Below are 25950 nucleotides of genomic sequence, written 5' to 3'. Positions count from 1 at the left end.
TTATTCCAGTTAAGCATGACTTAGAGAAATTTCACTGTGAAATCTTGCGCTAGTTTCAAGGTAAAACCCAGACCCCACTGGGGGAGGACAGCTAACACACTTGCTGGGTTATCTTCCTAAAATGCAAAATATACTGCCTCCAGGGTTTGGGATGGGGGGCCTCAGACTTGAGTGCATGAAGCACTGGCAGGTGGTGAGCTCTGCATCCTGTGACCTCTTTCATCTTTTCTGTTTTACTGCAAACCCCATGCAAGTGTTTGTGTGTGCAGGACACAGAGGGAAGGAGAAGTCCAACATCTTGGTGTTCCTGTTTCTGACTTGGGAGAGCAGAGGGTAGGGTTCAAAGCATGACTCTATAATCAGAGTGCTCTAGGCTCCAGCTCCAATTCTGCCATCTCCAAGCTGTGCCATCTGGAACAAGTCACTAACCTCTCTGAGCTCAGTTTCCTCATCTGTGAAATGAGGTTACTCCTTCAGACACTGCAAGGATTAAGGGTACTCACGTGGGTAACAGGGCTTGGCAAATGCTCACAGCTTTCCCCATCTTCCCGTGTCTGTGGCTGAGCGGTCTCTACCCCAGCACTCAGTGGACCTGGGCATGTAGTTGGAGCTGCGTGTGTGTGTGGCTTTAAGTGAACCTTCCAGTGGCTGCAGGCCTGAGGGCGGAGTCACAGCCCACTGGAGAGAGGGGTCTTTCATTGCCCTGGTTTTCCCTCTTCAAACAGGATCAGGGGCCAATTCTGGGTTTCCAACCCCTCCTGATCTCTTACCCCAAGTTTGGCACTGAGACCCCTGCTTCTTATTTAAAGGCCTGCCCGGTTCAGCGAGGAGCTTAGCGTGGAGCCTCGTGGGGCCCGGGCCCTCACCTGAGGCTGTGGCTGCCGTCTCCTCGGCCAGGAGCCAATCCTTCTCCTGCTGCAGCCGCTGCAGCTCCCGCTCATGGTGCCGCTGCAGCTCCTCCATCACCTGCTGGTGCGAGGTCTCCATCTCTGCCAGGCTACGCTCGCATGCCTCCTGCCGATGGGAGGCCAGGGTCACAGGGCTGCCCCTGGGGCCTGGGGTAATGGTCCTCCCAACCCAAGGGCAGGAGCCTCAGGAGCAGGCCTGCCCTGGTCCCCGGGCACCTGCACCTGCCTCACATCCCCCGATCCACAAACCTTGCCCGTCACTCTCCGGCTTCAGACCCTTCCTGTGCGCCTCATCCTGCAGCGGCAAGTCCCTGCTCTCCTGTCTGACCCTGGGGCCTAATCCCCAGCTCTTCCTCACCAAGAAACTCCAGAGTTATAAAAAGCAATTCCTTGCCTGTGCACACCTCTCAGCTTCAGCTCATGTTACTCCCACCGCCTAGAGTGTTCTTTTGCAACTTTTTCTTCCTGGGTAATTCACTTGGCCTGAAGCCCAGCTTGACGGCCCCCTTGCTGTGTCTCTGGGTAGCCCCTCCCCTGCCCCAAAGGCACTGCTTCTGCCAGCCTGTAAGTTCCCTGAAGACAGGATAGATCTCATCCAGCTCAGGGTCCCCAGGGCCTGGGCCAGGGCCTGATGTGTGCCAGGTGCTGAGTGAGCTGCAAGTGATGACTTATTCCACAATGGAGCCTCGTAGACAAGACTGGCAAGTATTTAAGAAACTGATAATATCCACTGCTCAGAGAGTCTGCTGTGATGGGACGTGTGGAGGGCAGTATGGTGGCATCATTGCATTTTTAATGGCCCTATCCCGTGACCCAGCAGGTCCACCCCTTGGAATGACCCCCACAGAAAGCCATATGTGTCCAAAGACTCTTGGACAAGGGCATTCCCTACGGCAACATTGGTAACAGACTAAAACTGGAAACAATCTAAATGCCTAACAAGGGAGCCCTTAAATAAATGATGGGATGGAGCCTGCCACAGGCCCCCAGGCAGCTGTTAAAAGACAGAGCTGCCCATGGGGACTGCTGTGCAAAGGCGTCCTGAAAGTTAGTTGATGAAAGCCAGCCTCTGATAACACGTATGGTGTGACCCTACTCACAGAAATAAACCCACAGAGCCAGGCCTCCGAGGACGTGTATGTAAAGACACAGAGAGAGGCATGGAAGGAAGCTGTGGGAGGCAGAGTAATGGCCCCCAAAGATGGCCATGCCCTACTCCCTAGAACCAATGAATATATTACCTTATACAGCAGAGGGGAGTTGGGGTTGCTGATCAGCTGACCTCAAAATAGGCTGATTATACTGGATTCCCCACTGGGCCCGACAAAAGGTCCTTAGATATGGAAGAGGAAGCAGGAGGGCAGAGGGACGGGGAGAAGGGACTAGGGTTGGTCAGAGTGCCGCGAAGTGCGTGGGACTTGGCTCTCCTTTGCCGGTATTCAAGATGAAGGAAGGGGCCATGAGCCAAGCAACGCGGTGGCCACCAGATGCTGGAAAAAGCTAGGAAATGAATCCCCACCAGCACCTATGGAAAGGAATGCAGTCTGGTGGGCGCCTGGATTTTAGCCCAGCAAGACCCATGTTAGACTTCTACCCTCCGAAACTGCCGAGATGATAAATCTGTGCTGTTGATGTTTGTGGTAATTTGTTACACCAGCAACGGGAACCGGAAACTACAGGTATGCTCAAATGGTGACCACGGGGGCCAGGCAGGGCGCAGGCCGAGGAAGGCAAGCTCTTGTGTTTGGTTCCAACCTCTTGATTTTGAATTATTTTTGAAAATGTAATCCTATTTCCTATATAATTAGAACATATTTAAGATCATTAAAAAAGGAAGGGGAAGGGCCATGGAAGAAACGGAGGCCAAGGGCCATGTATGTAAGAGACTGTATTCTCCCTCATGCTATATGGCACCTCACGGAGCTTCAGACCCTTGCGTCTCCAGCAGCCACCTGGGGGCTGTGAGGACCGGTTTTGGGGAAGGGAAAGGGCCAGGCCTCCTGGGTCCAGGTGTTCTGAGTGGGAGGCAGGGACTGTCTGTCCCATGGCCCTCTGTAGCTGTCCCGTGTCCCCCAGTTAAGACAATAGAACAAGGCTTTGGAGCCCCACAGATGGGGTCCTAATCCTGGCTGTACCACACAGTGAACTTGAATAAGTCCCTTCCCTTCTTGGAGCCTCAGTCTCATTTGTAATACAGGCCCCATAAGACCGACTCACAAGGATCCCTAAGGTTAGCTGGCAGCCACCTATGGAGATCAGAGCAACATGGGGGGTAGGACAGCTGTTCCTCAAGAGCCACATCAGGTCGACAGACCCAGCAGCTAAGATGTCAGGAGGTGGGGACCAGCTCCTAAAGGCCAGGCGCTGCTTGCTCTGATCTATCTCTCTGAGGGCCCAAGCTGTCCAGCTGCCACCTCTGATGGGGGTCAAAGTAGAGAAATGCCTGCGGCTCTCACTGCAATAGGCTGGAAGGGTCTCTTTTGCCAGAGGAGGCACTGAAGCTTCAGACCCCCCAGCTGCTGTCCTGTGGTGGTAAGCTCCACAAGCTAAAAGAGGGGTACCCACTTGGCCTGAGATACCAGGCTGGGGTTCCCTCCCTGGCTGTCACCTCTCCAGGGTCCTCAGAATCCACAGCTGCCTCCCCCTGTGCACAGCTCCCCATCACAGACGGCCCAGCTCTTCTTTGGTGACCCTCTTCTTTGCCCACCCCACCTTCGGCTGACTGTTTCCCCGTTACTCCCTTCTTCCCCTGTCAATTCCACTTGCACCCCATGCCCATCTCAACTTAACAGGATGAAATGCTGACAGTCCTGGGGGCACCAGGGCACAGGGAGCCTGGACTGCACCCTCAGGTCTGCCTCCAGCTCAAAGGTCTTGCCACTGGGCCTCAGTTCCCCTCCTATGCTGAGAAGTCAGAGCACTGCTTTTCAAACTCCATCTTAGTTAACAGAAACCTTCTTCCAAAGGGAGTCTAATGCAGGTTCTAATAGTAAAATGGACAAAGACGAAGCTGCACTGATTACCGTAGGTGAACGGACTCACCCAGAGGCAGTCCCAGGCATGTGCACGGGCTCCTCCTCTGCGTGAGGGTCTCTGGGACAGCTGCCTCAGGCCATTGTGTTGGGCCCCACCCATCCTTTTCTCTGGCCTCTAGGGAACCTTTGACAACACCTCAGGTCTGAGTCCCTTGACTCTACCCCTCCGGATGTCAGAAGACGCCCAAGTAGCCTTCCACGTCAGGCCCCAACACCCCTTGGCCCTGGTCTGCCTTCAGCTCAATGTCCTCTCAACCACTCAGCCCCAGACCTTGCAAGGCAGCCTCAGGGCCCCTGGGGACCCCCCTCCGCATTCCTCAGGCCTAGTCACCCAGGAACCAACTCTCCTCCCCCCACACCCCTGCCTACACCTCTCTCTCCTTCAGCCAGTCCCGGCTCCTGACACTGGCCTTGATCCCCGCGCCCCCCTCCACTCCAACACCACTTTCCCGAAGTTTTTGTCAGACCCCAAGCCTCCTCAGGTCTGATGAATGAGATCCCAAGTCCTTGGCGTGGCGGTGGAGGTCTCCATGATAGGCCCCATGGGCTGCCGCCTTCTACCTCCCGCCAGAATCCGTGCCCCCACCCCCACCCGTGCCCACTCGTGCCCGGCTCATGCTGCCCGCAAGAAGCCTTCCTGAGAGCCCCGCCAGCGACCTCCCCTTGGAAATTCCAAAAGGCTGCCCAGCCCAGAGCCTGTGATCCCAGCATTCTTTTCTGCTTCAGGCAATGGTGCGCTGACTGGAGGCAGCTGACAAATTTTTAGCATTCTGTGATGTGGTTGTTAAGCACGGCTGTTGTTAACAATTAAATCATATAAACTTACAACTAAATTATTTACATTAAAAACAAAGGTCATAGATGCTCAAAATTCACCACTTCCTAATTATTTCGTTACATTTTATTATTAGCACACTCCTGAAGTAATTTACATCTTCTGTATCTATATGGCAGAAATCCTAGGTGGTGGTGTGCACACACCTTCTCAACCCTGGGTCAGGGGCATCAGTTACAGTGGGAGTAGTTCCCGGGGGCGTGGGTCAACATCACAAAGCAGGGCTTGATTTATTATTTTGTTAACTGTCCAGACTTAAGCAAGGGATCAGAAAATGTTAATAACGCAGATTACACTTGAAAGTGCACCATCTATGACGACTATCACGTTGTAACTAGAACAAAAACCTGAGGAAATACTCTTAATAGCATATTTTAAAATATTTTCAATAGAAAACTATTGCCCATTTCAGCAGAGGAGCTGCTCACGACATTGAACAAGTAAAGTTTTCACAAAAGGCTTCTTGTCTTACTCATTAACATAAACCAAACGGTGAAACATTCACACTAGAGCAACACTTGTTCACCAGTTAGCTGTGGATACAAGCATTCTGAAAAAACCAATGAAAAAAATCAATTTGCTATATATGGAATTCACAATAAAAAGTGTATTTTTTATTTGTACGTTGTACTAAACATTCCTTATATAAGTACTATTTATAATGAACATATGTAAGTGTGTATGTATATATACACACATGTATTTTTCTGTCAAAAGTGTTTTCAGACACGGCCAAACGTCCCCAGGGGAACAAACCAGTCCCAGTTGAGAACCTCCATCCTGGGCAGGCGGTGGGTCCCCTGAGGGCCAACAGAGGCTTCTGCATCCCGCTGACCACCTTGTGCAGGGCCTCGGCCTGGCAGGCAGGGGCAGGACTCCAAGGGGCCTCCCCACTTCCCCAGGGTGGTGTGGGGAAGGAGCTCAAGTACACAGCGTCACACGGGGACTCACACATGGGCTCTGTAGTCAGCTGGACCCGAACTCCAATTCTACCTGTGACATCTGCAGCTCAGTTGACCTTGGGCAAGTCACTTAACCTCTCATAGCTCAGTGGCCTTGTCTGTAAAATGGGCACAGTGATCATGCCTACCCGCTAGAGACATTAGATGATGCATGGCAAAAGCCTCACATGGGTTCCAGTATATGGGAAGAGCTCCCAGAATAATAGCTGTTTTCTGAAAACACAGCAGTGAGAAGCCTGCCCTCATCCCCTACAAAACAGCTCCTCACCTGTGAGATGTATCCCGGGGGGATGTGGCTGTCCTCCTGGGCCCTGGGTGCACCCTGAGGAGCCTCGCCTTGCAGACGCCATGCCTCCAGCTGGGCTCGAAGAGACTGGACCTGTAAGGGGAGGAGGCAGGGTCAGTGGGGGCCTGGAAGCAGGAAGGGGGCTGGTGGAGGCAATAAGCTTTGGCTGGAAAAGGGGAAGCAGCCCTGCTGTGGAGATACGGGCAAAGGGGACTTCCTAGCTGTTTCTTGGGTGGCTGGGGCAACCCCAGGGAGCCATGTCCCAGAGAAGACCAGACAGGGTTGGGGTAGGACACCATGGTCACAGGTATTTACCACATTATTATGTATGTGGCAGGGAAAAGTCTTTGAGCCTCAGGTTCACATTGCAGTAAGAACAGTGAAGAGGTCTACCCTGTGGGACCACGAGACTGCTGGGAGGATTGCATGAGCCAGTGCAGATGGAGGGCCTAGGACAAGGCTTGATATGCACAGGATGCTCAGTAAGCAGGCTTTCCCTTCTCTGTGATTGCTGAGGACAGAACTAAGCAAACAAAACAAAACAAAACCAACAACCCAAACCAAAACCCACCAAGGAGATGTCAATTCATAAGTCAGCCCATCTGGGTGAGTTCCCCATCACTTTAGGTATGCAAGATAAATGCCAGAGCGTGACTGCAGGGACAGGCAGGGAGTTGGGGGTGCAGAGTTCCCAGAGGCCAGCAGTGACATCTACCTCCTTCTCCAGCGCCTCGTGGCTGTCACTTGGGGACCCCTGGTGCGCCTCGCGGCTTTGGTTGAGCAGGGCAGTGAGAGGTGCCCTCTTGTTCTCCCGCAGGGGCAGCTTCTCCAGCTCCCGCCACTTCTTCTCGATCTCCTCACTGAGCCGGCTCTGCTGGTCCTCAGTCAGGGGGGCACCCAAGCCCCGGCGTGGCCCCTCGCCAGCGGGTGTCTCCTTGGCCCTGCCGTCTGTGGCCTCAAACCACTTCCGTCGCTCCTCGGAGCGCTGGGCCAGGTCCCGCTCCAGCTCCTCCTGCTTGGCCGGGCGGTCAAGAGTGCGGGCTGGGGTGCGGGCCCGCTGCGGGGAGCCCTGCGTCAGCGGGGAGAGCTCCACGTAGTCCAGGGACTGCCGCTGCCCATCCACCTTCCGTGGGCCGCCCCGGCTGATGATCTCAGAGCCCACCCGAGGCTCCCCTGCCTTCAGGGAGCCCCTCTGGGTGCCATAGCTGTGCAGCGTGTTCTCCTTATTGCAGTCCGAGAGCCTAGGGTGCCAGCAGAGCCATATCAGGCAGGATCTTGCCCACAACAAGTACTTCTGGAGTGCCACCTGTGTGCCAGGGCCCGGGGACAGACCCCAGGGGAAGAAGCAGCCCAGCCTAGAGGTTAGAACTAGAGCTTCATCATTAACAGACCCGGGGAACCATCCCAACTCCACCACTTGGCAGCAGAGGGACCAGGATAAGCTGGCTTTCCTCTCTGAGCTTCAGTGACCTCAGCTGTCATATGGGAACACCAATGCCTGTCACAGGATGGATGTGAAGACTAGATGAGTGAATGTGTTACGGCAACCAGGGAGCCCTTTGCAAGTCACAACCAAAACTTTGTTATAAAAGAAAAGTATGGTGTGAGACAGGGTCTGGCTCACAGTGGAATAGAGGAGATGCCCAAGGTGACGGCTGATGAGGTGAGCAGTGACCTCTGGATGCACAGAGCACAAATTATGGAGACTTTTAACAACTGTGGCAGTTCTCTTCTACCATGATAGCATAGCCACTCAGCCAAAAACTACAGTTCCCAGCATCCCTCGCAGTTCTGTGCAGGCACGTGACTACAGTTTGCCCAGTGGATGTGAGAGGTGGCACCCTTTAAAGGACTGAGCAGTGTTCTGGCTTGGCTCCTGGCTAGGGTTCTGAGAGCACCTAAGAAATTCTTTGAGCCAGAGGCAAAGGTGAGTCAAGGGCCCCCACCAGGTCTGACCACACACCTCTGGACTGTTCAGGAGAAAAAAACCTCTCCCACATTTCAGCCAGTGTCTGGGGTTTCTTTGTTATAGCAGCCAAGCCTACATACTAAATCACAGTCAGCTACTCGCATTTCAGAGTTTACAAAGGCCCTCCGTGCATGTCCTCATGAAGCAGATGTGACACTCAGCATCACAGATGAGGACCTAAAACTCAAGAAAGAAAACCACTAGCCTGAGGCTGAGCAGCCCAGGTATGGCCATGTCCGGGGGAGTCGCACTCTGCCTCCCTCGACACCATGCTCCATTGTACAGCTGCTACTCCCAGCCCCGCCATGGGCGTCTGGGATTTATACTGTGTGGGGCTCCGCCTCCAGGTGACTCAGTCCTCCAGCCTCTCCACCTGTGGCAACCTCCAGAGGGAGTGCACCCCCCACCCAGACCACCGAAACACACCCTCTCCCTGACACAGGCTTAGACAGAGGCCCCGTGACACAGAGACAGTGAGCCACCTGGCAAGGGCCTTTGACTCCGTGGCTCCTTCTCTAAAGAGTCAGGGCCCCTCCCCACCCTTTCAGGATGCAGAGGAACATGAAGGGATGGCAGTCAAACCTCAAATCCTCAGTGTATTTCTGGGTGACTACCAAAAATGTTCATTGCCCTCTCCCAGTCTTATTGACAAACTGAAGCCCAGAAGGTAAAGCCACAGACCCTCAGAGGCGTTCCAGAGCCCCACTCAGAGATGCATAAGTAAGTGCCTCCCCCAACACCCTGGTACAGCACGGAACGTACTTGGTGACGTCTGGGGCAGATGTTGGACGCACAGTTTTCCTCAGAGCCTCAATCCAGTTCCGCCGGATGCCCGAGGTCATGGCCGACAAGGTGTAGACAGCATCCTTGGTCTGCAAGTCCACCCCACAGGTAGGTTCCCACATGGCCAGCCCCACTGCTCCCTCCCCACTTCGGGGATCTGAAGGGACCCCTGGGAGGGTGGCCCTTCCCTCCGGGGAGCAAAGGTCCAAAGGTCTTGAGCCTGGAGGTGAACAGAAGGTCCCTTCCACTAGCCTTAGAAGACCCCTGCTGGCTCCAAATCTCCCTAACATTTGAACCACCCCGCCAATGATACCCAGGGTCTCCCCAGAGCTTCCGACTGGCTCTAAGGACAGGATCTCTGAGTAAATGAGTGATGGGAGCCAGACTCTGATGATGCTCCACACCAACAGCTTCTCTGGGGGACCCTCCTGTCATGCCACCCGCCACTGCATGCAGCCTCACATGGATCTGGAAGCCATAGTTGCGCTGCACTGCATACTCGGTGACATCGGTGCAGGACCGCAGGTCGATCTCACCATCCAGCTCATCTGCCTGCAGCAGGAAGGCCCATGACCGTCCACATGGGCTGACCCCACCCAGATGCTCCCAGCCCCTGATGGCAGAGGGAGCCCTCCCACCTCACTGCCTTACCTCCTCAGCAGTGGAGTCCCTGTAGTACTTGAGACTTGAATCAGTCAGCACAAACCAATGCTTCTTCCACTGTGAAGGAGAGGGGGCCATGAGCCAGGGGAGGGGGCTGCAGGATTGGTGGAATGTGTGTTCACCTTTCTGCAGGTGTCTGGGGCGCTGCCAGGCAAACCATTCTGCTCACAGTAGGGCCCTGGCACCCTATCCATCCTGTTGGGCAGGGAGTCGGGGGGTGCACAAGTGTGGGGCAGGAGGCAGCACAGAATCAGAAAATCTGGATGTGAAGCCTGGCCTCTCCATTTCTTCTAGGGGCCTCAGGCACAGCATCTGTGAAGTGGGCAGCCTCTCCTCAGTGACTACAACCTCTCCCTTTCCTTCTGGAAGCCCTTCTCTGGCTTGTTGATACTCCCATACCCTCCTGATCCTTTCCACCATGTCTGCCAATGCTTCTATATGCAAGTCCCCACAGTGCGGCCCAGGAAAGGGTCATGACCAGTGTTTAGTTCATTTGCCTAGCAAGTCAGAGACCCGAATTCTGCAAGTCCTTTTCCATATGCCCCTCTGGATCACCGTGGTGGCCACAGGTCTCCCAGCAAGGAGGACTGGAAGGTGACACAAGGAGATGTCAGCACTGGTTGTATTCTGTTTCTTGATCTGGGTGCTAGTTAGGTGTATGCTCGCTTTGTGAGGGTGTCTAATCCGTACGTGTACAATTTGGGCAGCTTTCTGAGTCAGGCTGGCAGGACACATGGGAAAGGGGTGAGGCCACCAGAATAGTCTGACAGTAAATGTGCCAAGCTCAGCCCACCTCTGGGATTCTGGCCATTCACTGGAATGCCAGTCGAGGATTACCCACTGCCTGGGTCAGCACATGTCACCCAGTCCTCAGCTCTCCTAGGGTTCCCCCACATCACCAAGCCCGAGCCACACTGTTTGTTATTTCCGGGACTTAGTTTCCTTTCCTCATGAAGATGGTACATTTTCAAGGATGTGCCAGGATGACACTTTCTACTTCTTTCCACCCTGCCTCTCCTAAGAAACATGGCTTTAACATCCAAGAGACCTAGTTACAACTATTTTATCCCTTGCAGACTATCTTTAGTGAAGTGTCTTGACCTCTCTGAGCTGCATTCTTCCGACTTGTAAAGCAGGCTTATAAGAAGTCCCTGGGCCTTCTTGTGAGGTGAGAAGCATCCCACTCTTCCTGTATGCCTCTCGTGGCACTTGGCATAGGGTCAGGCCGTAGGCTGCTGGGGACTGTTCAAACGGTGGCCCAAGCTAGCTTGGGACCTCACCTGTTCCTCTGGAAAATGGGGCAGGCGTTCTATGCTGGAAGATCTCTTTAGCCCTTCCAGGCCTAGTCTATGACTGATACCTGAGATGGAAGCCCGGTGGAGTTCCAAGGGCCTCAGGCTTCCTGAATTCTAGGCCTAGAAAAGCCCAGTGCCTTTGTGGGCTTGTCTCCTGTCTGTGCAACAAGGGGTTGGGCTGGCTGAACTGCCAGAGCCGGTCTAAGTCGGACATTCCAAAACCCTGTGGAAGAGGATGAGTAACGGCCAGTTCTGGGCGGGGCAACTAATCTCTGCCCTCTGGAGACCCTGAGTGGGGAGGCCAGGAAGGGTCACTGGCAGGGTGCCAGGCCTTGTGTGAGCCTGGAGCCCAGCCACCAGACGCCCAGAGAGCAGGCACTGGAACAGAAGGCTGTCGACTAGAGGGAGTAAAACATGTGGGTAGGGAACACAATGAAATTCCCTTTGGCTCCAAGCCCACCCTGGCATGCGGGCTGCATGCAGACCCAAGCCACAGGCGCATGCAGGACAGGGGCAGGGAGCCGTCCCCTCCCAGGCTGGGTGGGCAGGAAGCCAACTCCAGCTCACAGGCTCTAGCCTGGCAGCTGAAAGGGCAGAGCCAGTGAAAGGCCACTGGTCCTTCTGGTTCTAAGTATGAATATACTGGAGAAAGGGAAGGTTATTAGCTGAGGCCCTATCAGGCACCGGGGCTGTGTGGGACCCTTTAGATGCTCAACCTCTCTGACTCTGTTATCCACCCTGGAGAGATCGTCATTATATATTATGTCCATTTCACAGACATGGCCGAGGCCAGAGGAAGCTGTGACTTGGCCAGTGGAGCACCAGGCTGGTGAGATTCAGAGCCCCGCCCACAACAGGAAGGCTGCTGCACTGCTGTCTTCTGGAATCTGCATGTGTCTCAGGCCAGATGATCTCTATGAGAACACTTCCACCCCAGACTCTTGGATACCCAACAAGGGTCATCAAGAGGTCGGAGGGCCAAGGGGTGCAGGGCATGAAGTGCCAGGAGGCCTCCATCCCTGGTGACTTTTACCTACTGTCAACTGTTCCAGGAAGCTGAGAGGCGACTAGCAGCCTCTGCCCACCTACCACAGCCAAGGCCCTCTTTCCGACTGAATGAAAAATGCCCTGCCCTCAGGGTTGCCATTCTGGCCCCTACCCTGGACCCCTCCATCCAGAGGCCAGGGCTTCTGGAAGCCTGGGAAGCAGCTCCGCCTCCCGGGCTGCCCCAGGGACCAGAGAAGGCACTGAAGCAGCACGGCCTCCCTCCTCCCCACCTCGCTGCAGCCCTCCTACCTCTCCAGGCTCGTCCAAGATCGACATCCATCCCTTCTTGAAGTTGAGCAGATCCGGCTATGGGGAAATGAGGAGGCAGATGAGTCAGGCCCAGTGGAGAACTGGGACTGGGTAAGAGGGGCTGCTGCACCCTTCCTGTCCCCAGGTATGTAGGACTGAGATCCTGGGAAGCCAGGAGAGAGAATTGAGGGCCCAGTTAACCCCCCAAATCCAGGCAGGCCCCCCCAGCCACTGAGGCAGACGTGGCCCCTTTCCCTCAGATATTTCTCCAGCAATATGTGAGAGCCTAGCCGGTGCGCCAGGTGACTGGTACATCCACACAGATGACCAGTCCCCTCCCACCAGCCTTCTTCCTCACCCAAGAGTGGAAGAGAGGGGCCAGGAGAACTCTGCCTGTAAGAGACACCAGAGAGCTCAGAAAACAGCCCGGACCAGCAGGGTCGAGCATAACGTCCAGTTCCTCTCACTGACAAGGCCCAGGTGCTCACCAGGAAGATGCCTTAATGCTCCTGCCTATCCTCAGCTCACTGGCCCTCCTCTGGTCCAACTAGCCCTGTCCTTCCCTCATCTCCCGTGGCCCCTGCAAGATGGGGCCAGGCTCAGGCTGGACTCGGAGATCCTTTCATCCCTCCCAGATCTCTGGAAGGGCCAAAAAGAGGGCCCCTCAACCAGGGTAAGCCCTACCTTCCGGGTGCTGCCCACGGAGGCCCAGCCCTGGGCTCCACAGGCTCCCAGACGCAGCATATTCCACAGGGGCCTGTGAGCGAGGTGCCCCCACCTGGGCCTAGATGACGCAGCTTCTCATCCAGGCATTTTCTCTGGCCATGGCCATTTAGTGGGCTCCAGCCACCAGACCCTCTCTGCCTGCTAGGGAGACTTCTCTCTCATCTAAGTCCCTGTCCCTCTGCACAGTTTCAGCTTCTGCCCACTGGCAGGGATGAGAGCAGGGCAGGCCAGGCTGGCAGGCAGAGAGGAGGAGGAGGCCACCTGTTGCCATGGCTCTGGGCCCACCTATCAGCACCTGCATCACAGCCTCACCAGGCTAAGGTGTCTGGTTGCGTGGAGGGAACCGGTGGCATGCTCAGTGGGATGGGCGGCAACAACAGCAGCTGGAAACTGGAGCCACCTGACCTGGCCACTCCACCCACCCACCCACCTTCCTCCCAGGTGTAGGAAGTGGCCCGAGAGGGGCTTGGGCCAGCAGCCTGGACATCCAGAGCCGTCCACAGTCAAGGCTGTGGGACGAGGACCCCTGGATCTCAGCAGGCTGGCAGCCCAACCACTGTGTTGCAGCTCCTCCCTACATACCTGTTTAAGGGACACAGGCTCTGCTCAGATCTGGAAAACCCTGGGGCTGTGTTTGCACTATCTGCATTCTTCCCTGCCCTGTTCCCCACATGTAGCAGAGGCTGCCCAGAGTGGCCCCAAGCAAAGGCTGAAGACTAGCCGGCATACTCAGGGCTATCAAGTCACCTGGACCTACCTGCATTCAGAATGGGACCTCCCGTGGCCCCAGGGAAACCTGCTGAATAAATATCACCCTCCTCTATCTCCCCGGCCTAAATTCCTGTCCTTCTGGGGCAATCCCCAGCCCCCAGAAGCCAGGTTCTCTGGGATGGCCATGGACTAGCACCGCTATGCTGATCCAAGGGAAAGCCCCTGGGAAGGACAAAAATGCCCTGCCCACAGGCAGATGACCCAGCCAATCAGACTGGGCCAGGCCTAGGAGAACAGCCTCTAGGCTTCCAGAGGCTGAGCAAGAGCTCCCCAGCCAGAATGATAGGCTGGGACCCCAAGGGCTGCTGGGGAAGTAGGGTCATTATGACCTTCCTAAGTCATATCCCCAGACTGAGCCCCAGCTGCCTAATGTGACAAATTATTGGCAGGATCGGGTGGGGGGATCCCATCCTCCCCCAGACTTCGCAAGAAGCCTGAATGTGCCATATGGAGAAGCCCAGACCCTCTCTGGAAGCCCGGACAAACACACCATACGCTGCATGCCATGTCAGGTACCACTCAGCACAGTGACCTTGGGGAGAGGAGCCTGCCAATGTGAGTTTTTAAACCCAGTGGCAGGTCGCCTGCGAATCTCCCATCAGGGTCAAAGGGTCTGGTAAGTTCTCTCTCACTCTGCACCTCACGCTGGGCTCCTCAGGCCCCGCCACCCTTCCCCCACCTGCAGAATGCTCACTTTCTCCTCTTCTCTCAGAGCCTGCCCTCCTACCCGGAGGGCCCACAGCCACAGCCTCCTCCGAGCACACTCTGGCACGGGGCTCCACTCAAAAAGGCCTGGTCATGAGTCTACATCCCCTCCAGGAGGCTTTAAGACAAGGTCCGACTGCCTTGGGATGGCACAAGAGCCTCAGTTCCAGCCTGGCCTCCCCCTTGCTTAGGGGCCCCTTTTTTTATTACCACATATCCTCTCTGATCCTCAACACATCAGGATTCCAAGCCCACCACACGTGCCTATGTCCTCACCTTGTGTACCAGGCTTCTTCCTCAGTGCTGACCAGGCAAACCCCTGGTCATACCTTAAGACCCAGAGTAACTGCCATTTCTGAGGCCCCTTTCCCAGCACATACCACACAGCATGCCAGGTGCCCTCGCATGGCCTCTATTCCATCTGTGATGATCTTGAAGACATTTACTTAGACCTCACAGGCTAGACTAGAAGCAACTCACCGTCAGGACAACTGTAGTTCACCCTCCAGGACCCAGGGGCTCAGGGAATGTTTGTAGAAATTTCTTTTTTTAAGCACCAGGGACTGTTCTAGGCCAGCAAATGAGCTGTGAACGAGACATATAGCCCCTGCCCTGGTGGAACTCAGGAGAGCAACAGACAATAAACAAGTGAATAGGTACATAATCTGATGCCAGGCAGTGGCGGGGAAATGAAGCTCCAGGGTCAAGGCTGCACCAGGCTATGGCAAAAGGAGATCCTGACTCCAGGCCCGCTTCCTAAAGCCTCTAAGCATTTACCCACTCACGGCACCTTTGCCATCTGCTCGTACAGACCCCTGAGCTCAGGGAGATGGGGCCAGGAGAGAGAACAGATCTAAAGGTATGGGAGGGCCACAAGCCAGAGCAGGTTCAGGTCTGAAGGTGGCCAGGATAAATCCAGGAAACATTGTCCATGGTGATCCTGAGCATTCTCTCTGCTCTAAGACCTTTCATGGCTCCCCAGTGCCCCTGACCAAAGCCCAAGTTGCTTTTCTTTGCCTTTAAGCTCCTCCTTCCCAGGTCCGTTTTATATGTTCTTGTCATTCCTCAAACATGACTACCAGTCTTTGTCCACACTGCTCCCTACCCCTAGTCCATCTCGACCTGACAAAGTCCTACAATCAGAGACTGCATTTCCCTTGGGAAGCCCCCTCCCACCGAGAGGGGCTTGCTGTCCCTTGTCCCAGTGCCTCATGTACTGCTTCTAGCAGCCTTACCCTTGCTCAGCCATGTGCTTCCCCAGGAGGCAACTGTGTACATTTCTTATCTTGCCCCAGATAACCAGGACAGACGTGGATACAAGTTCTGGCTCAGCCAGGGCCCAGCTGTGCCACCTGGAGCACGTTACTCCACCTCTCTACACTGCAGTATTCTCATCTATGGGATGGGAAGTTACCATCAGCCTTCAAGATCAACTCTGATGACATGAAAGCAGTCAGTTCAGGGCCTGGCAGGCACCCAGTGGGCAATGTAACCCCCTCCCCCAGTGTAAGAACCCAGGGCGGGGTGGCCAGGACACTGACTCAGCTCCTCCCCCCACGTCCCTCTCTGCTCCCTGACGGGGAAGGGGAGGCTGCTGACAACAGGAAGGGCCAGCAGGGAGGTGGCAGGATGTGCGGAGGCCGAGGAAGTCCAGGCGGTAGCCAGGTCATCACCCTCAGAGGGGCAGGGACCCTTTGAGCCAACCCCCAGGCAACCCAGCTCATTCCTAGACAGGGTCTCCTGTCACTTGAGGAAAGGGGACGCTGATAGACATCTACACACTCCACTCAGCCCTATCCCCTCGCCCCTCAGGCTGCCAAAGCCTCCCTAAGGCACTAGCCAGAAACCAAAAGCAGCCTTGCCCATCCCTTCCAGAATTCCATGGTCAAGGGGCCAAGACTGAGCCGGAACCCGGCCACTCCTTCCCTTACACTCAGGGTCACCTCGGGCAACTCACCAACAGCACCTCCCCATGCCTCAGTTTATCAGACTGTGAAGTGGGGAAAACGGTGAGCCCAGCGAGGAGGGCCACTATGATAATGAAGGCACAGGTACGGGCATAACCTGGGTTGGGTTCATCCGCCAGATAAAAATATATCCATGCCGTCGTGTCCCCCACCCTCACTCGCGGGCTTGCTCCACCCAAGGCTCCAGCGCTGCGAAGCGGCGGGCCCAGAACATTATATCCTGCCGCTTCAGAAATCTCGGGATAGGAGAGGGTGACCCCTCTCACCCACCCAAACTCCGGCCTGCGCCCACACTGTGGGCAGCCTTCCCAGCACAGAGGCGCGCGATCCATCCGAGCCAGAGAGTGCCTCTCTCCAGCCCAGGGCGAAACCCCAGACCAGGCCGGGCCCGTCTCCACTCCTCCCCGGGTCCGGAGGCCCTAGCAGCCCCCGTACGGGTCTGGCAGCTTGGGGAAATCAGGTCAGCTCTTCGCCAAGGAGGCCGCAGGGCAGGTGGGAAAGGGCCATCCCGAAGCTGTCCGTGACGGCCCCGCGAGTGAAGAGGGGTGGGGGTGGGGGTGGGGCCGGGCCGGGCCCGGGAATTCCCATTTCCTCGAGGTCGCCGGGGCTCCTGGCCCAGAAAGGCAGGGAAGAGGCTGGGGGCAGGTGAAGCAGGACGGCTGGCTAGTGCCGCCGGGGTTGCCCCGTCTCCCGGCCGAGACCGCCTCTCGCCTCCTGGAAGTGAGGAGGGGGGCAGCCCAGGCTCTGGCTTGGACGGTCACTCCCATCCCGGTCCGCGGGCTGAGGGGCTGGCGGGGGGACACTCACCGTCATGGCGGCGCCCGGGGGAGGCGGGAGCAGCGGGCAGGAGGGTGGAAAGGGCTCTCGGGCCGGGCTCCGCGGAGCGGGAATCCCGCCGCCGCCGCCCCTCTCGGCCGCCCGCAGCCGCTCCTCCGGCCCTTCCCTTTCCCGGCGCAGCCCCGGCCCCTTCCATCCGCCCATAAAACTTTTTTTTTTTTTTTCAAACTTCCTGGGAGGACCCGGGCGGGCCAATGGGCGGCGGGGAATGAGGGCCAAACAGCGGCGGGGGCTGCGGGCGGGCCAATGGGAGCGCGGGCCGGGCCGGGGGCGGGGCCTGCGGCGACGGGACGGGCGCTCTGGGGCGGTCGGGCGCGGCGGATAGGGGCGGAGGGAGGAGAGGGCCGGGCTCCGGCCGCTGGGCGCTGGGAGGAAGGAAGGACCCAGCGCGCAGGTGACTCGGTCGGGCCGCCGCGCGGGAGTGCGAGGTAGGGGCAGCCGGGTGCGGCACCCTCGTCGCCCAGCTCCGCCTGCCTGCCCTGGCCACTAGCCTTCGGACGGAGCAGTGGGCACGCTAGGGCGCGGCGCCTCGGCTGGATGGAGACTGGGGCAAAGCACCCAGCACTAACAACTCAATTAGTTCCACCTTCAGAGGCCCCGCTTGTTACCTGTGGAACTGACTTTCGTTCTCAGCACGGACCTGACAAGGAGGTGCCCTTGTCTCCATTTTACTGAGGAAACGGAGGCTCAGAGAGGTGAGCCGACTTGCCCAAGGTCACACAGTAGGAAGACACGGAGTCCTAGTATGTAATCAATCTAAACACAAAGTCCGTTCTGGATGGTAGGGCATTCGCCAAATGCCCCCTCCACATAAGCAGGTCTCCGGCTTAAGAAACTCATTTTGGATTCTTTGGCTTGGGCGCATACCCGTTTCTCACCTTCCCAGAGCACTTGGCAGTTTGTAAGAAGCCTTTTGCCTGCAGGAGCTCATCTGAGCCCTGCAGCAGAGAAGGGACATTGGTGGGATTTGTTGTTAAGTGCCTGTGGCAGCTTGTGTGGCATTGTGATTCAAACTGTGTGTTACCTTAAGCAAGGTACTTAACCTCTCTGTGCCGAACCTTCACTCTCTTTAAAATGGGATAATGCTATTATCTCATGAGATTGCTGTAAGGGTTAAGTGTTAAGTAAAGCACCTAGAACAACCCCTTCATCCCTAGTTAGCTACCCTTAGGTTGGGGAGCAGGGGAGCTTGGAATATTGCCATTTCAGTTATTCTGCTTAGTTTGGGGTTCGAAAATTATAGCTGTCATAGTTTTGATTACTATGCCCATTTCACAGATAAACAAATGGAAGCCCAGGGAGCTGGAATTCTTTTCCATCATTTCCCACTGGAGAGTAAAGCCTCCACCCTGAGGAATGAAGCCAAGGGTAAGCCCATCTTCCTCCAGACACTAGACTTCTGGCAGCCCTGTGCTGTTTTCCCATCTGCCCCTGCACCTCACTCAGGATTCAGCCCTTAGGAGAGTATGTGATCCAACAGAAGACCTCACCTACCACCAATGCCCTGACCCAGTGGCCTGGCACCTGACAGCACCAGTCTCCTTGCTGGTTTCCTGGCCTCTGGGACTTCCCTTCTAGTACCCTCAATTCACCCAGTGATCAGATCACTGCTCTGCACAAAGTTCTTCAGTGCCTCCCCAGTGCTAACAGATCAGCTCTCCACTGATGTCCCAGGCAGTCAGCATCCACCACAGTCTGGCCCCTGCCTTCTGTCCTCTGCCATCATGCACACACCTTTTACACGCTGGGGATACACAACACTGGCCTACTGGGAATTCCCAGAGTAAGCCAGGTCCTTTGTACCCTACATGGGACTGCACATGTTGTTCTCTGCTGTGCCTGGAACACTTCCCTTCCTGTCCTCTGTGCCCCAATACACACACATTTTCTCTCTCCCTCCCCTCCCTCCAAATGTTTGTTTGTCTGGAAAATTCCTCCTCACCCTTCAAGTCTTATCCAAGGAAGCCAAAGCACACCCAGCACAGAGTTAGGATTTCCTTACCCAGGGCTCCCTGCATCTGTACATTTCCCACTAAAGTGATGACCACGCTGTGTTCTAAACAGTTACAGGTCAGGGTCTTCACAGACCATGAGCTCCCTGTGGGCAGGGATGCAGTGCAGTGTTTGTGTCTGTATCTCAGTGGCCAGCCCAAGGTCTCAGCCCACAGGAAGCCCTCAGGAAACATTGGTCATGTGAATGAATGCACAAATGAAGGAATTACTCCCTCACCACAACTAGCCCTGGTAGGACAGAGATGGTATAGGCTCAGGGACCCCAGAGTGCATTATTAAACAGAGCCACCAAATGTTGGGGTTATCCAGTCTCAGACCATTACTCTGATGAGGATAACAAAGTGAGGCTCAGAGAAGGGAAACAAGAGCCCAAAGCCACACAAGTTAGGGATAGAAACAGAAGTCAAGCCAGGCTTCCTGGCTCTTGACCTTGGACTAATTTCACTCTCCAGCCCTAGAGATGTTTGAAGCTGCTCTAAGTAACTGTCTGGGAGGCTCTGCTGGAAGTTCCATCCCTCAGCTCCTGATTTTCTTAATTCCCAGATGGGAGAATGGCTGCAAACTCACCCAGCCTCAGTTGCCACATCTGTCTAATAGGGAAAAATCTATGGAGACTCGGGGCTGCAAGGTGAGCTCAGGGAGATCAAGATGCACAGAGGTGGAGGGGTTCTGAGGTCAGCCAGAGCAGGGATTGAATCTCAGCTCTGCCCCTTAAGTGATCTAGAACAAGTGATTTTTCTTCCCTGAGCTTCATTTCCTCATCTGTAAAATGGACAGTATGAACACAACCTGGTCTGCCTGGTGGTGAGGATTAAATGCAATCAGGCAGGTCATGCACTAAACATGGAGCTGAGCACATAATAGGTGCACAAGAAATGCTGGTTATCATCATGTCATCATTATCCAAGAACCCTTGTCCTCATTCTCTCCCCGTTTCTCTGCCAGGGACTTACCTGCCCCCTCCTGCCAGAACTGCCGCATGTTGGTGACCTTTAGTCTGATAAAGTAATTCCTGCCCATGGCTTGAAGATACCACGCTGCCCAGATACCGTGTTTGTCTGATCACCCTTGTCCCTTAACACCCCAGGAGCAGTGGAGAGGAAATGATGAAGTGGATGGGACAGTTAGTGTTTGGATGGCCCCTCCCCATCCCCACCAATCACACCTCTGCATCCTGATCCCCAAGCCTTCACTGCAGCCCCGAGAGTTCCCACAGATTTTTCCCCATTAGACAAATGTAGTTAATGGCTGCAACTGTTCTGTCATCTAGGAATGAGGAAAATCAGCAGAGGCTGGCTGCTCTAAACCCTAGCTGTGTGATCTCCAGCAAGTCACCTCACCTCCCTGAGCCTTAGTCCCTTGGCATCTGTAAAATAAGCATACTGTCCCTAATGTGCCCAGCCCAGTGCCAGACCCATAGCCAATGAGAGTACAAGAGTCAGCCTGTTACCCAGAGAAGAGAGCTCATGAGCCAGCCAGGTGCCCCTAGAGATGGCCAGCTCCTTCTCCCCCACCATGAAGGGGCAGAAGAGGGCGAGTCACAGCTGCCTCCCCTCCCTGCCCTGGAGGAAGCCCTGAACAAGAGGCTTGAGTGTTTACAGCCCTCTCCAGGCAGGGGATGAGTTACGTAATGCCAGATGTTTGTGAAAGTGGCTCAGACCCAGGTCTGAGACACACTTTGCAATCCCAGAGCCCCTCGCAGGCCCTCCCTTTGGCTCCCCATGGCCCAGTGCTGAGGGGAGCTTTTAGCTGTGCAGAGTATTCAGTCACCACACGCCCTGAATGCTGAAAAGAGCCCCGGCCAGCCTGGAGGTGGAAGCCCTGCTCACTCGCACAAACCACGGGGCACTTCAGGCTCTGCTTCCATCTCTCCTTTCCTGTGGGGGCCCAAGCCCTGTCCCTTGACCCCCACTCTCTCTTCTTTGACTAAAAATCAGCCTCCTCCCTCCCCTCACCCTTAGCCCCCCAAACCTTCTGGAGCCAGCCTACCCTTTGCCACCTGAGGACCCCCAGGGACAGCAGGAACGGATTGAACAGCGTGGGCCGGTCCCCGGGCATCCGCCATGAGGTCACCAGTCGGCCCTTGAGCGGGCTCCCAGCCTTGCCTGCTGCTGGCCTCTTGTCTACCTGTCAAACAGGGTCCAGTGTTGGCCCCAAGTCCCTTTGGTGGGGTGGCAGTTCCCTGACTACAGCCTCCCTTGCCCATTCTGCCATGACCCCCTCAAATGTCCAGGGGTCTTTTCTCCCATCTTTCTCCCCTCCCAGAGCTGCTGAGAAAAGAGTTTGTTAACTTGTTCACTCTACATGGTGTTTGGCTGACAGGGCTCCCGGTGATTAGTACCCTCAGGGACGTGCATTTCACGGCCCTAAAATCACACCGCCAGTGGCCAGCAGGAGGTGGGTGCAGACCAACAGATGCGTGCTGAGCCCACATAGGGCTTTGAGACTGTTTGCATTAGGTTCCAGTGTTAACTAATTAGAGGTTTATCCTAGAACTACATATCTGCAGTTTCTTTTGAAATATCTAAAGATGTAGACATTTGGCCTGTCTTCCCCATGACAACAACCCTCTGGAGTCAAGAGGTCACTCAAGTGCCCCCAAGCCCAGTCCCCCATCTACTTTCCCCACCTTTCTGAAGGGAATGAGTCACAGGTTTCTACAGCCACCCCCAGTAAGGCCTCCAGGCGTGGAGTCATTCTTGTTGGGCAAATGGGCCCCAGCAAAGCAGAGACATCTACCCAGAGTCACACAGCAGGTTGCTGGCAGAGTTAGGACAGAGCCCAGGTGTCCCAACTCTCTGGAATCAAGAGATTCTCTGGAGGTTGAACATGAAGCATCAAAGCACAGGTCCAGGAGGTGCCCCCACCCTGCCACCACATTCCCTAGCACGAGCACTAGACCAAGAGCTCCATGCTGGCACTCCAGTCACTTCTGGCCCACACCCAGGCATTCAGAAGGTACTCACTAAATGTATGTGAATGAATGAATGAATGAATGAGACAGTTATCAATTCTGTCTAGTCCAGGGTGCCCAGAGGTAGATTGAGAGGTCCGTGTTGCTGGGACAGGCCCATTTTTCAGAGACTGGGGGGGGGGCACCCCTGTGTTGTTATTTCCTCTTTGTCCACAGAACTCTGACTCCAGGAAGTATGAAGAAATGACCCAGAAAGAGGAAGAACAGAGCTTCCAGAGGCCCTGAGAGACCTGGCTATCCCATCCCATTTCACAGATGGGAAGACTGGCCCACCAAGCAGTTAGAAACCCTGCTGCATCTGTGCAAGGCCATGCAGGGAACTGGGGCAGAGCCGGAAGCAGCTCTGGGGGCCCAGAGAAACCATCAGGTGGGGTCCCGAGCCCAGCCATCAACTGTGTGACCTGGGGTGACTCTCCTGCCACTCGCTTCCTTGTCTGCACAGTGGGGCCTGGGCAGAATCCCCCCAGCTCAGACTAGTGACAGGGCCAGACTCAGGGGCTCCACACTGCCAGACAGACTCCCCGGTCACAGCTGCTTCTCAGGAGGCAGCATGGGAGAGGGAACAGCAGGACGCCCCAGGAGGAGGACAGCACAGCCCCACACGGCAAGTGTCCTCGCTGCTCCCGCCGCCCCAGCTCTCTGCTCTGACCTCCCCTCTCTGGAGGCTGAGGGCGATGAGAACAGTCTGTGTGGCAGGCCGAGGGGAGGGCTGGGCCAGAGCGATGCGCTCCAGCTGCGACAGGGCCTCGCAGCCGCCTCAGGGCTCCCACCCTCTGCACACATCTCTCCGGCCCGGGGCTCTGGAGGCCCTCTGGGACTGGCTGACTGTAGAGCACCTCCTGGCCCTCCTCAACACTTCTCTGGCTCAGCTCCTGAAAGCTGTACCCTTCCTCCTAGCCTGGCCAGCCTTCCAGAACCAGGACTTTGGCTTTAGAGACCACTGGAACCAAACTGCCGGAAGGGCAGCGACCTTTGCATGACGTCCTGGCTTCTGACCCCAGCATCATCTACCTACCCATGTCCCCAAGCCAGGTATTCTGCTGCCCAGCCCCTCCACAGCCCTTCTGTGGCCCACTATGCAGGCAGATGAGCCCACGGCAGAGCTGACCTTGGTCTGGATGCCCCCAGAGCTCACCTGAAGACCTCAGCCCACCTCCAGCTGGACTGCCCTTCTCTTCCCCCCCATATACCCACACCCATGACCCAACTACCGAGTCTGCCTGCTTCTGGTCGGTCAGTGGGTCTTGGCCTCTGCTTGGTTCCAACTCCTCAGGCTCCTCCGATTGGAACTGGAGATAAGAAAGAACAGAGCTTAGCCCAGGCTGTTCCCTACTTTCCATCCATCTGTCCACCTTCTATCTAACCATTCATCATCCATCCAACATCAATAGATCCATGTGTCCAACCTCCATTCTGCATCCACCCCACCCATTCATCCATCCAAGATCAGTATCCCGTTTATACATCCACTGTCTATTTATTCATCTATCTATCCATCCTATACCCATGTATCCTCTCTCAATCCATCCAACATCCTTTCATCCATCTACCCATCCTTCTAACACTCATTCATCATCCATCATCCATAGTCTACATTTACCCACCTAGGCAATGTCCATCCGTCCATATTCCACCCAACATTTATCCATCTGCTCATCACCCCATCCATCATCTAAGCAACATCTAGCCAACACCCATCATCTGTTCCATTCATCACCCGCCTATCCATCTATCCACCCATATGTCACCCATCCAACATCTATCATTTGTCCAACACATATCTATCCATCACCTACTCACACATCTGTCGTCTATCATTCATCCATCATCTACCCACTAACCCATCCATCCTTCGTTTCCTGCATGCACTCATGTATGCATGTATTCACTGATCAACAATCCACTGAGCTCAGGCCTTGGACCAGGGGCCAGAGATACAGGGAAAGTAGGCCCAGCTCCTGCCTGCATGGAGCCCATGTTTCTTACGGAGAAATGACAAGTGAACATGTTCAGATGCAGGGTAGTAGAACCACCAAGCCCCAAAGGGAAGCATTACCAACCTGGGGTTGAGGTGAGTATTCGGGGAAGGCATCTCAGAGCAGGGCACCTGATCTAAGACTTAAACAATGAATAGGCATCTGGTGAGTGAAGAAGGAAGGGAAGAGCATCCTAGGCAAGGGGAACAGTATGTGCAAAGGCAGGAAGATGTGCTCGTAGAGCTCTGCAACAGGCTGAGTACAATTAGAGGGTGAATCTGGTGGAAGGAAGGCCAAAAGGCCTTGAAGCCATGCCAAGGATTTTCACGGGGCATGACCAGCAGGACCTGGTGAGTGCCTTTGTTGTGTCATCTGGGAAATGCCCTTAAGGTGCTCCTGTCTCCCCCCCAGTCACCATCTCCTAACCTCCCAGGGACCCCAAGCCTCACCATGGAGTGACTCTAGTTGAAGAATCTCTCCACCCTCCCTCTTCCCTTTTGGCCAAGCCAGCCACATGCCAGCCGCCACGGGGACCCAGCGTCTAGCCCTCCCTGAGCTGCCTGTGGCCTGCCTGCCTCCCCAGCAAGCCTGACAGCAACGTGTCATGGAGGGGGAGCCCATATTCCCAAATCCCCCCTTGGTCCTAAGGGCAGGACCAGACTGGCTTATCCCTGTATCTCTGGTTCTATGCACTGAGTTGAGTAGAGGGAAATTAATAAAAGCCTCAGGGAAATCCAGGGGAAGGCTCCCTGGTCCTGCCAGGGGCTCAGAGGCTTCACAACATGGTAGCTGAAAGCTTGGGCTTTGGAGTTGACACTTCCATCTCATTTCTCATGACCATATATGTGTGATGCCCGGCAAATGCCTGAGTCTGAGCCTGCTTATCTAGCGGAGATGTGAATGGCAAAGCGTGTAAAACACTATACCCACGGCCTGACACTGTGAAGCCTCTCCTGTCCCCTATGGGGCAGGCGGCATGAGATGGCACATCAAGGAGATGAGCAGGGTTAGGATGAATGAGCAGAAGCCTCTGTGTCACCCCAGTGGCTACTGTCAGGGAAGCACTTGGTCCCACTTTACAGGGGAAGACCAGGACCAAGAGAGGCTCATGCCCAAAAGCACGTGCTGCGTTCCTGGTGAGCTGGGACCAGGCTGCACGACTCTGACCTCCAGGACGCTCACCACTCACCACCCTCACGATTCCCTCTCCGGCAGCACCTGCCTACCACTGACTCTGGTCCCCTGCCTCTGAGCCAAGGAGGCAGGGAAGGGATTTGGTGAGCCCCTGCTACGTGCCAGGCACTGGGCCTACATTGCTCATGGGCCCTCATTCAAGCAGCCTGTCTCGGCAGCCAACTGAACCTGATAAGCATTCGTGCAACCTCTTCTCTATGCCTGAGAAGAGGCGGAGGGGCCGGAGAAGGGTAATTGAGGCTGTTGTGGACTTGGGGAAACTTGGAATACAGCAGTGGGAGGGGACATGACCACACTGGCTGCAATCCCAGCCAGGGTCAGGTAGGAGCTGCCAGAGGCAACACAGACCAGGTGTTGTGGGGCCAGGAGGAGAGAAGGCCCTGGCCAGAGCAGCCTGCTTGAGGCCTCAGGGCGATCTGCACTGAGCAGACCTGGAGTCCACCTCTGCCCCTGCCCTTCGTAGCTGCAGGATTTTGAGTAAGTGGCTTAACCTCTCTGTGTCTTAGTTTCTTTATGTGTAAATAAACAGTGCTTTTCTTATCAGGTTGCTATGGAAATTAAGTGAGGAAAGTACCCATTAAACATACAGACCAGGGCTTAACATATAGTAAATGTTCAAAAAAGTGTCGGTCATTATCACAGTTGTCCCATTTGGCGGTTGGGAAAGGTCCTCAGGAGGGAGGATTGGGGCTGAGCCTTAAAGGGTGTACAGCATCTGGGGGAAGGCCTTTCTCAGGGCACTTGTCTGTGGTGGC

General features: G+C 55.4%; 1 protein-coding gene and 1 long non-coding RNA gene across 7 annotated transcripts in view; one reads left to right on the top strand and one right to left on the bottom strand.

Annotated features, from left to right (window-relative positions):
- TRIOBP (TRIO and F-actin binding protein) overlaps positions 1-25950 on the bottom strand; it is a 49496-nt gene that overhangs the window by 5178 nt on the left and 18368 nt on the right. For 2 of the 4 annotated variants that reach the window (XM_037007005.2, XM_073213863.1), the window contains exons 1-8: positions 17009-17200; positions 12033-12089; positions 9430-9498; positions 9241-9330; positions 8758-8867; positions 6742-7267; positions 6009-6119; positions 867-1014 (exon numbers count right to left, since the gene is read on the bottom strand). In XM_037007005.2, coding sequence (XP_036862900.2) covers positions 867-1014; positions 6009-6119; positions 6742-7267; positions 8758-8867; positions 9241-9330; positions 9430-9498; positions 12033-12089; positions 17009-17182 — 1285 coding nt within the window. In that variant the 5' untranslated portion in view covers positions 17183-17200. Of the gene's footprint in view, positions 1-866; positions 1015-4826; positions 5839-6008; positions 6120-6741; positions 7268-8757; positions 8868-9240; positions 9331-9429; positions 9499-12032; positions 12090-17008; positions 17201-21040; positions 21179-23236; positions 23315-25950 lie in introns of those variants that run through there. The other 2 variants (XM_017653070.3, XM_037007007.2) reach the window with 2 other exon arrangements.
- LOC108392680 (uncharacterized) lies at positions 17240-25796 on the top strand. Of its 3 annotated transcripts, none has more exons than XR_001852075.3 (4): positions 17240-17733; positions 18317-18406; positions 22182-23057; positions 25084-25796. It is a non-coding gene; the product is annotated as an uncharacterized lncRNA (long non-coding RNA). The 3 variants fall into 3 exon arrangements; XR_005058186.2 differs by having other exon boundaries at positions 17247-17733; positions 22182-22392; positions 22923-25796; XR_005058185.2 differs by having other exon boundaries at positions 17246-17733; positions 22182-25796.

Source organism: Manis javanica, chromosome 10 (genome assembly GCF_040802235.1).
Source record: "Manis javanica isolate MJ-LG chromosome 10, MJ_LKY, whole genome shotgun sequence".
In the NCBI taxonomy this organism is placed as follows: Eukaryota; Metazoa; Chordata; class Mammalia; order Pholidota; family Manidae; genus Manis; species Manis javanica.
This window is presented reverse-complemented; position numbering and strand designations above follow the sequence as displayed.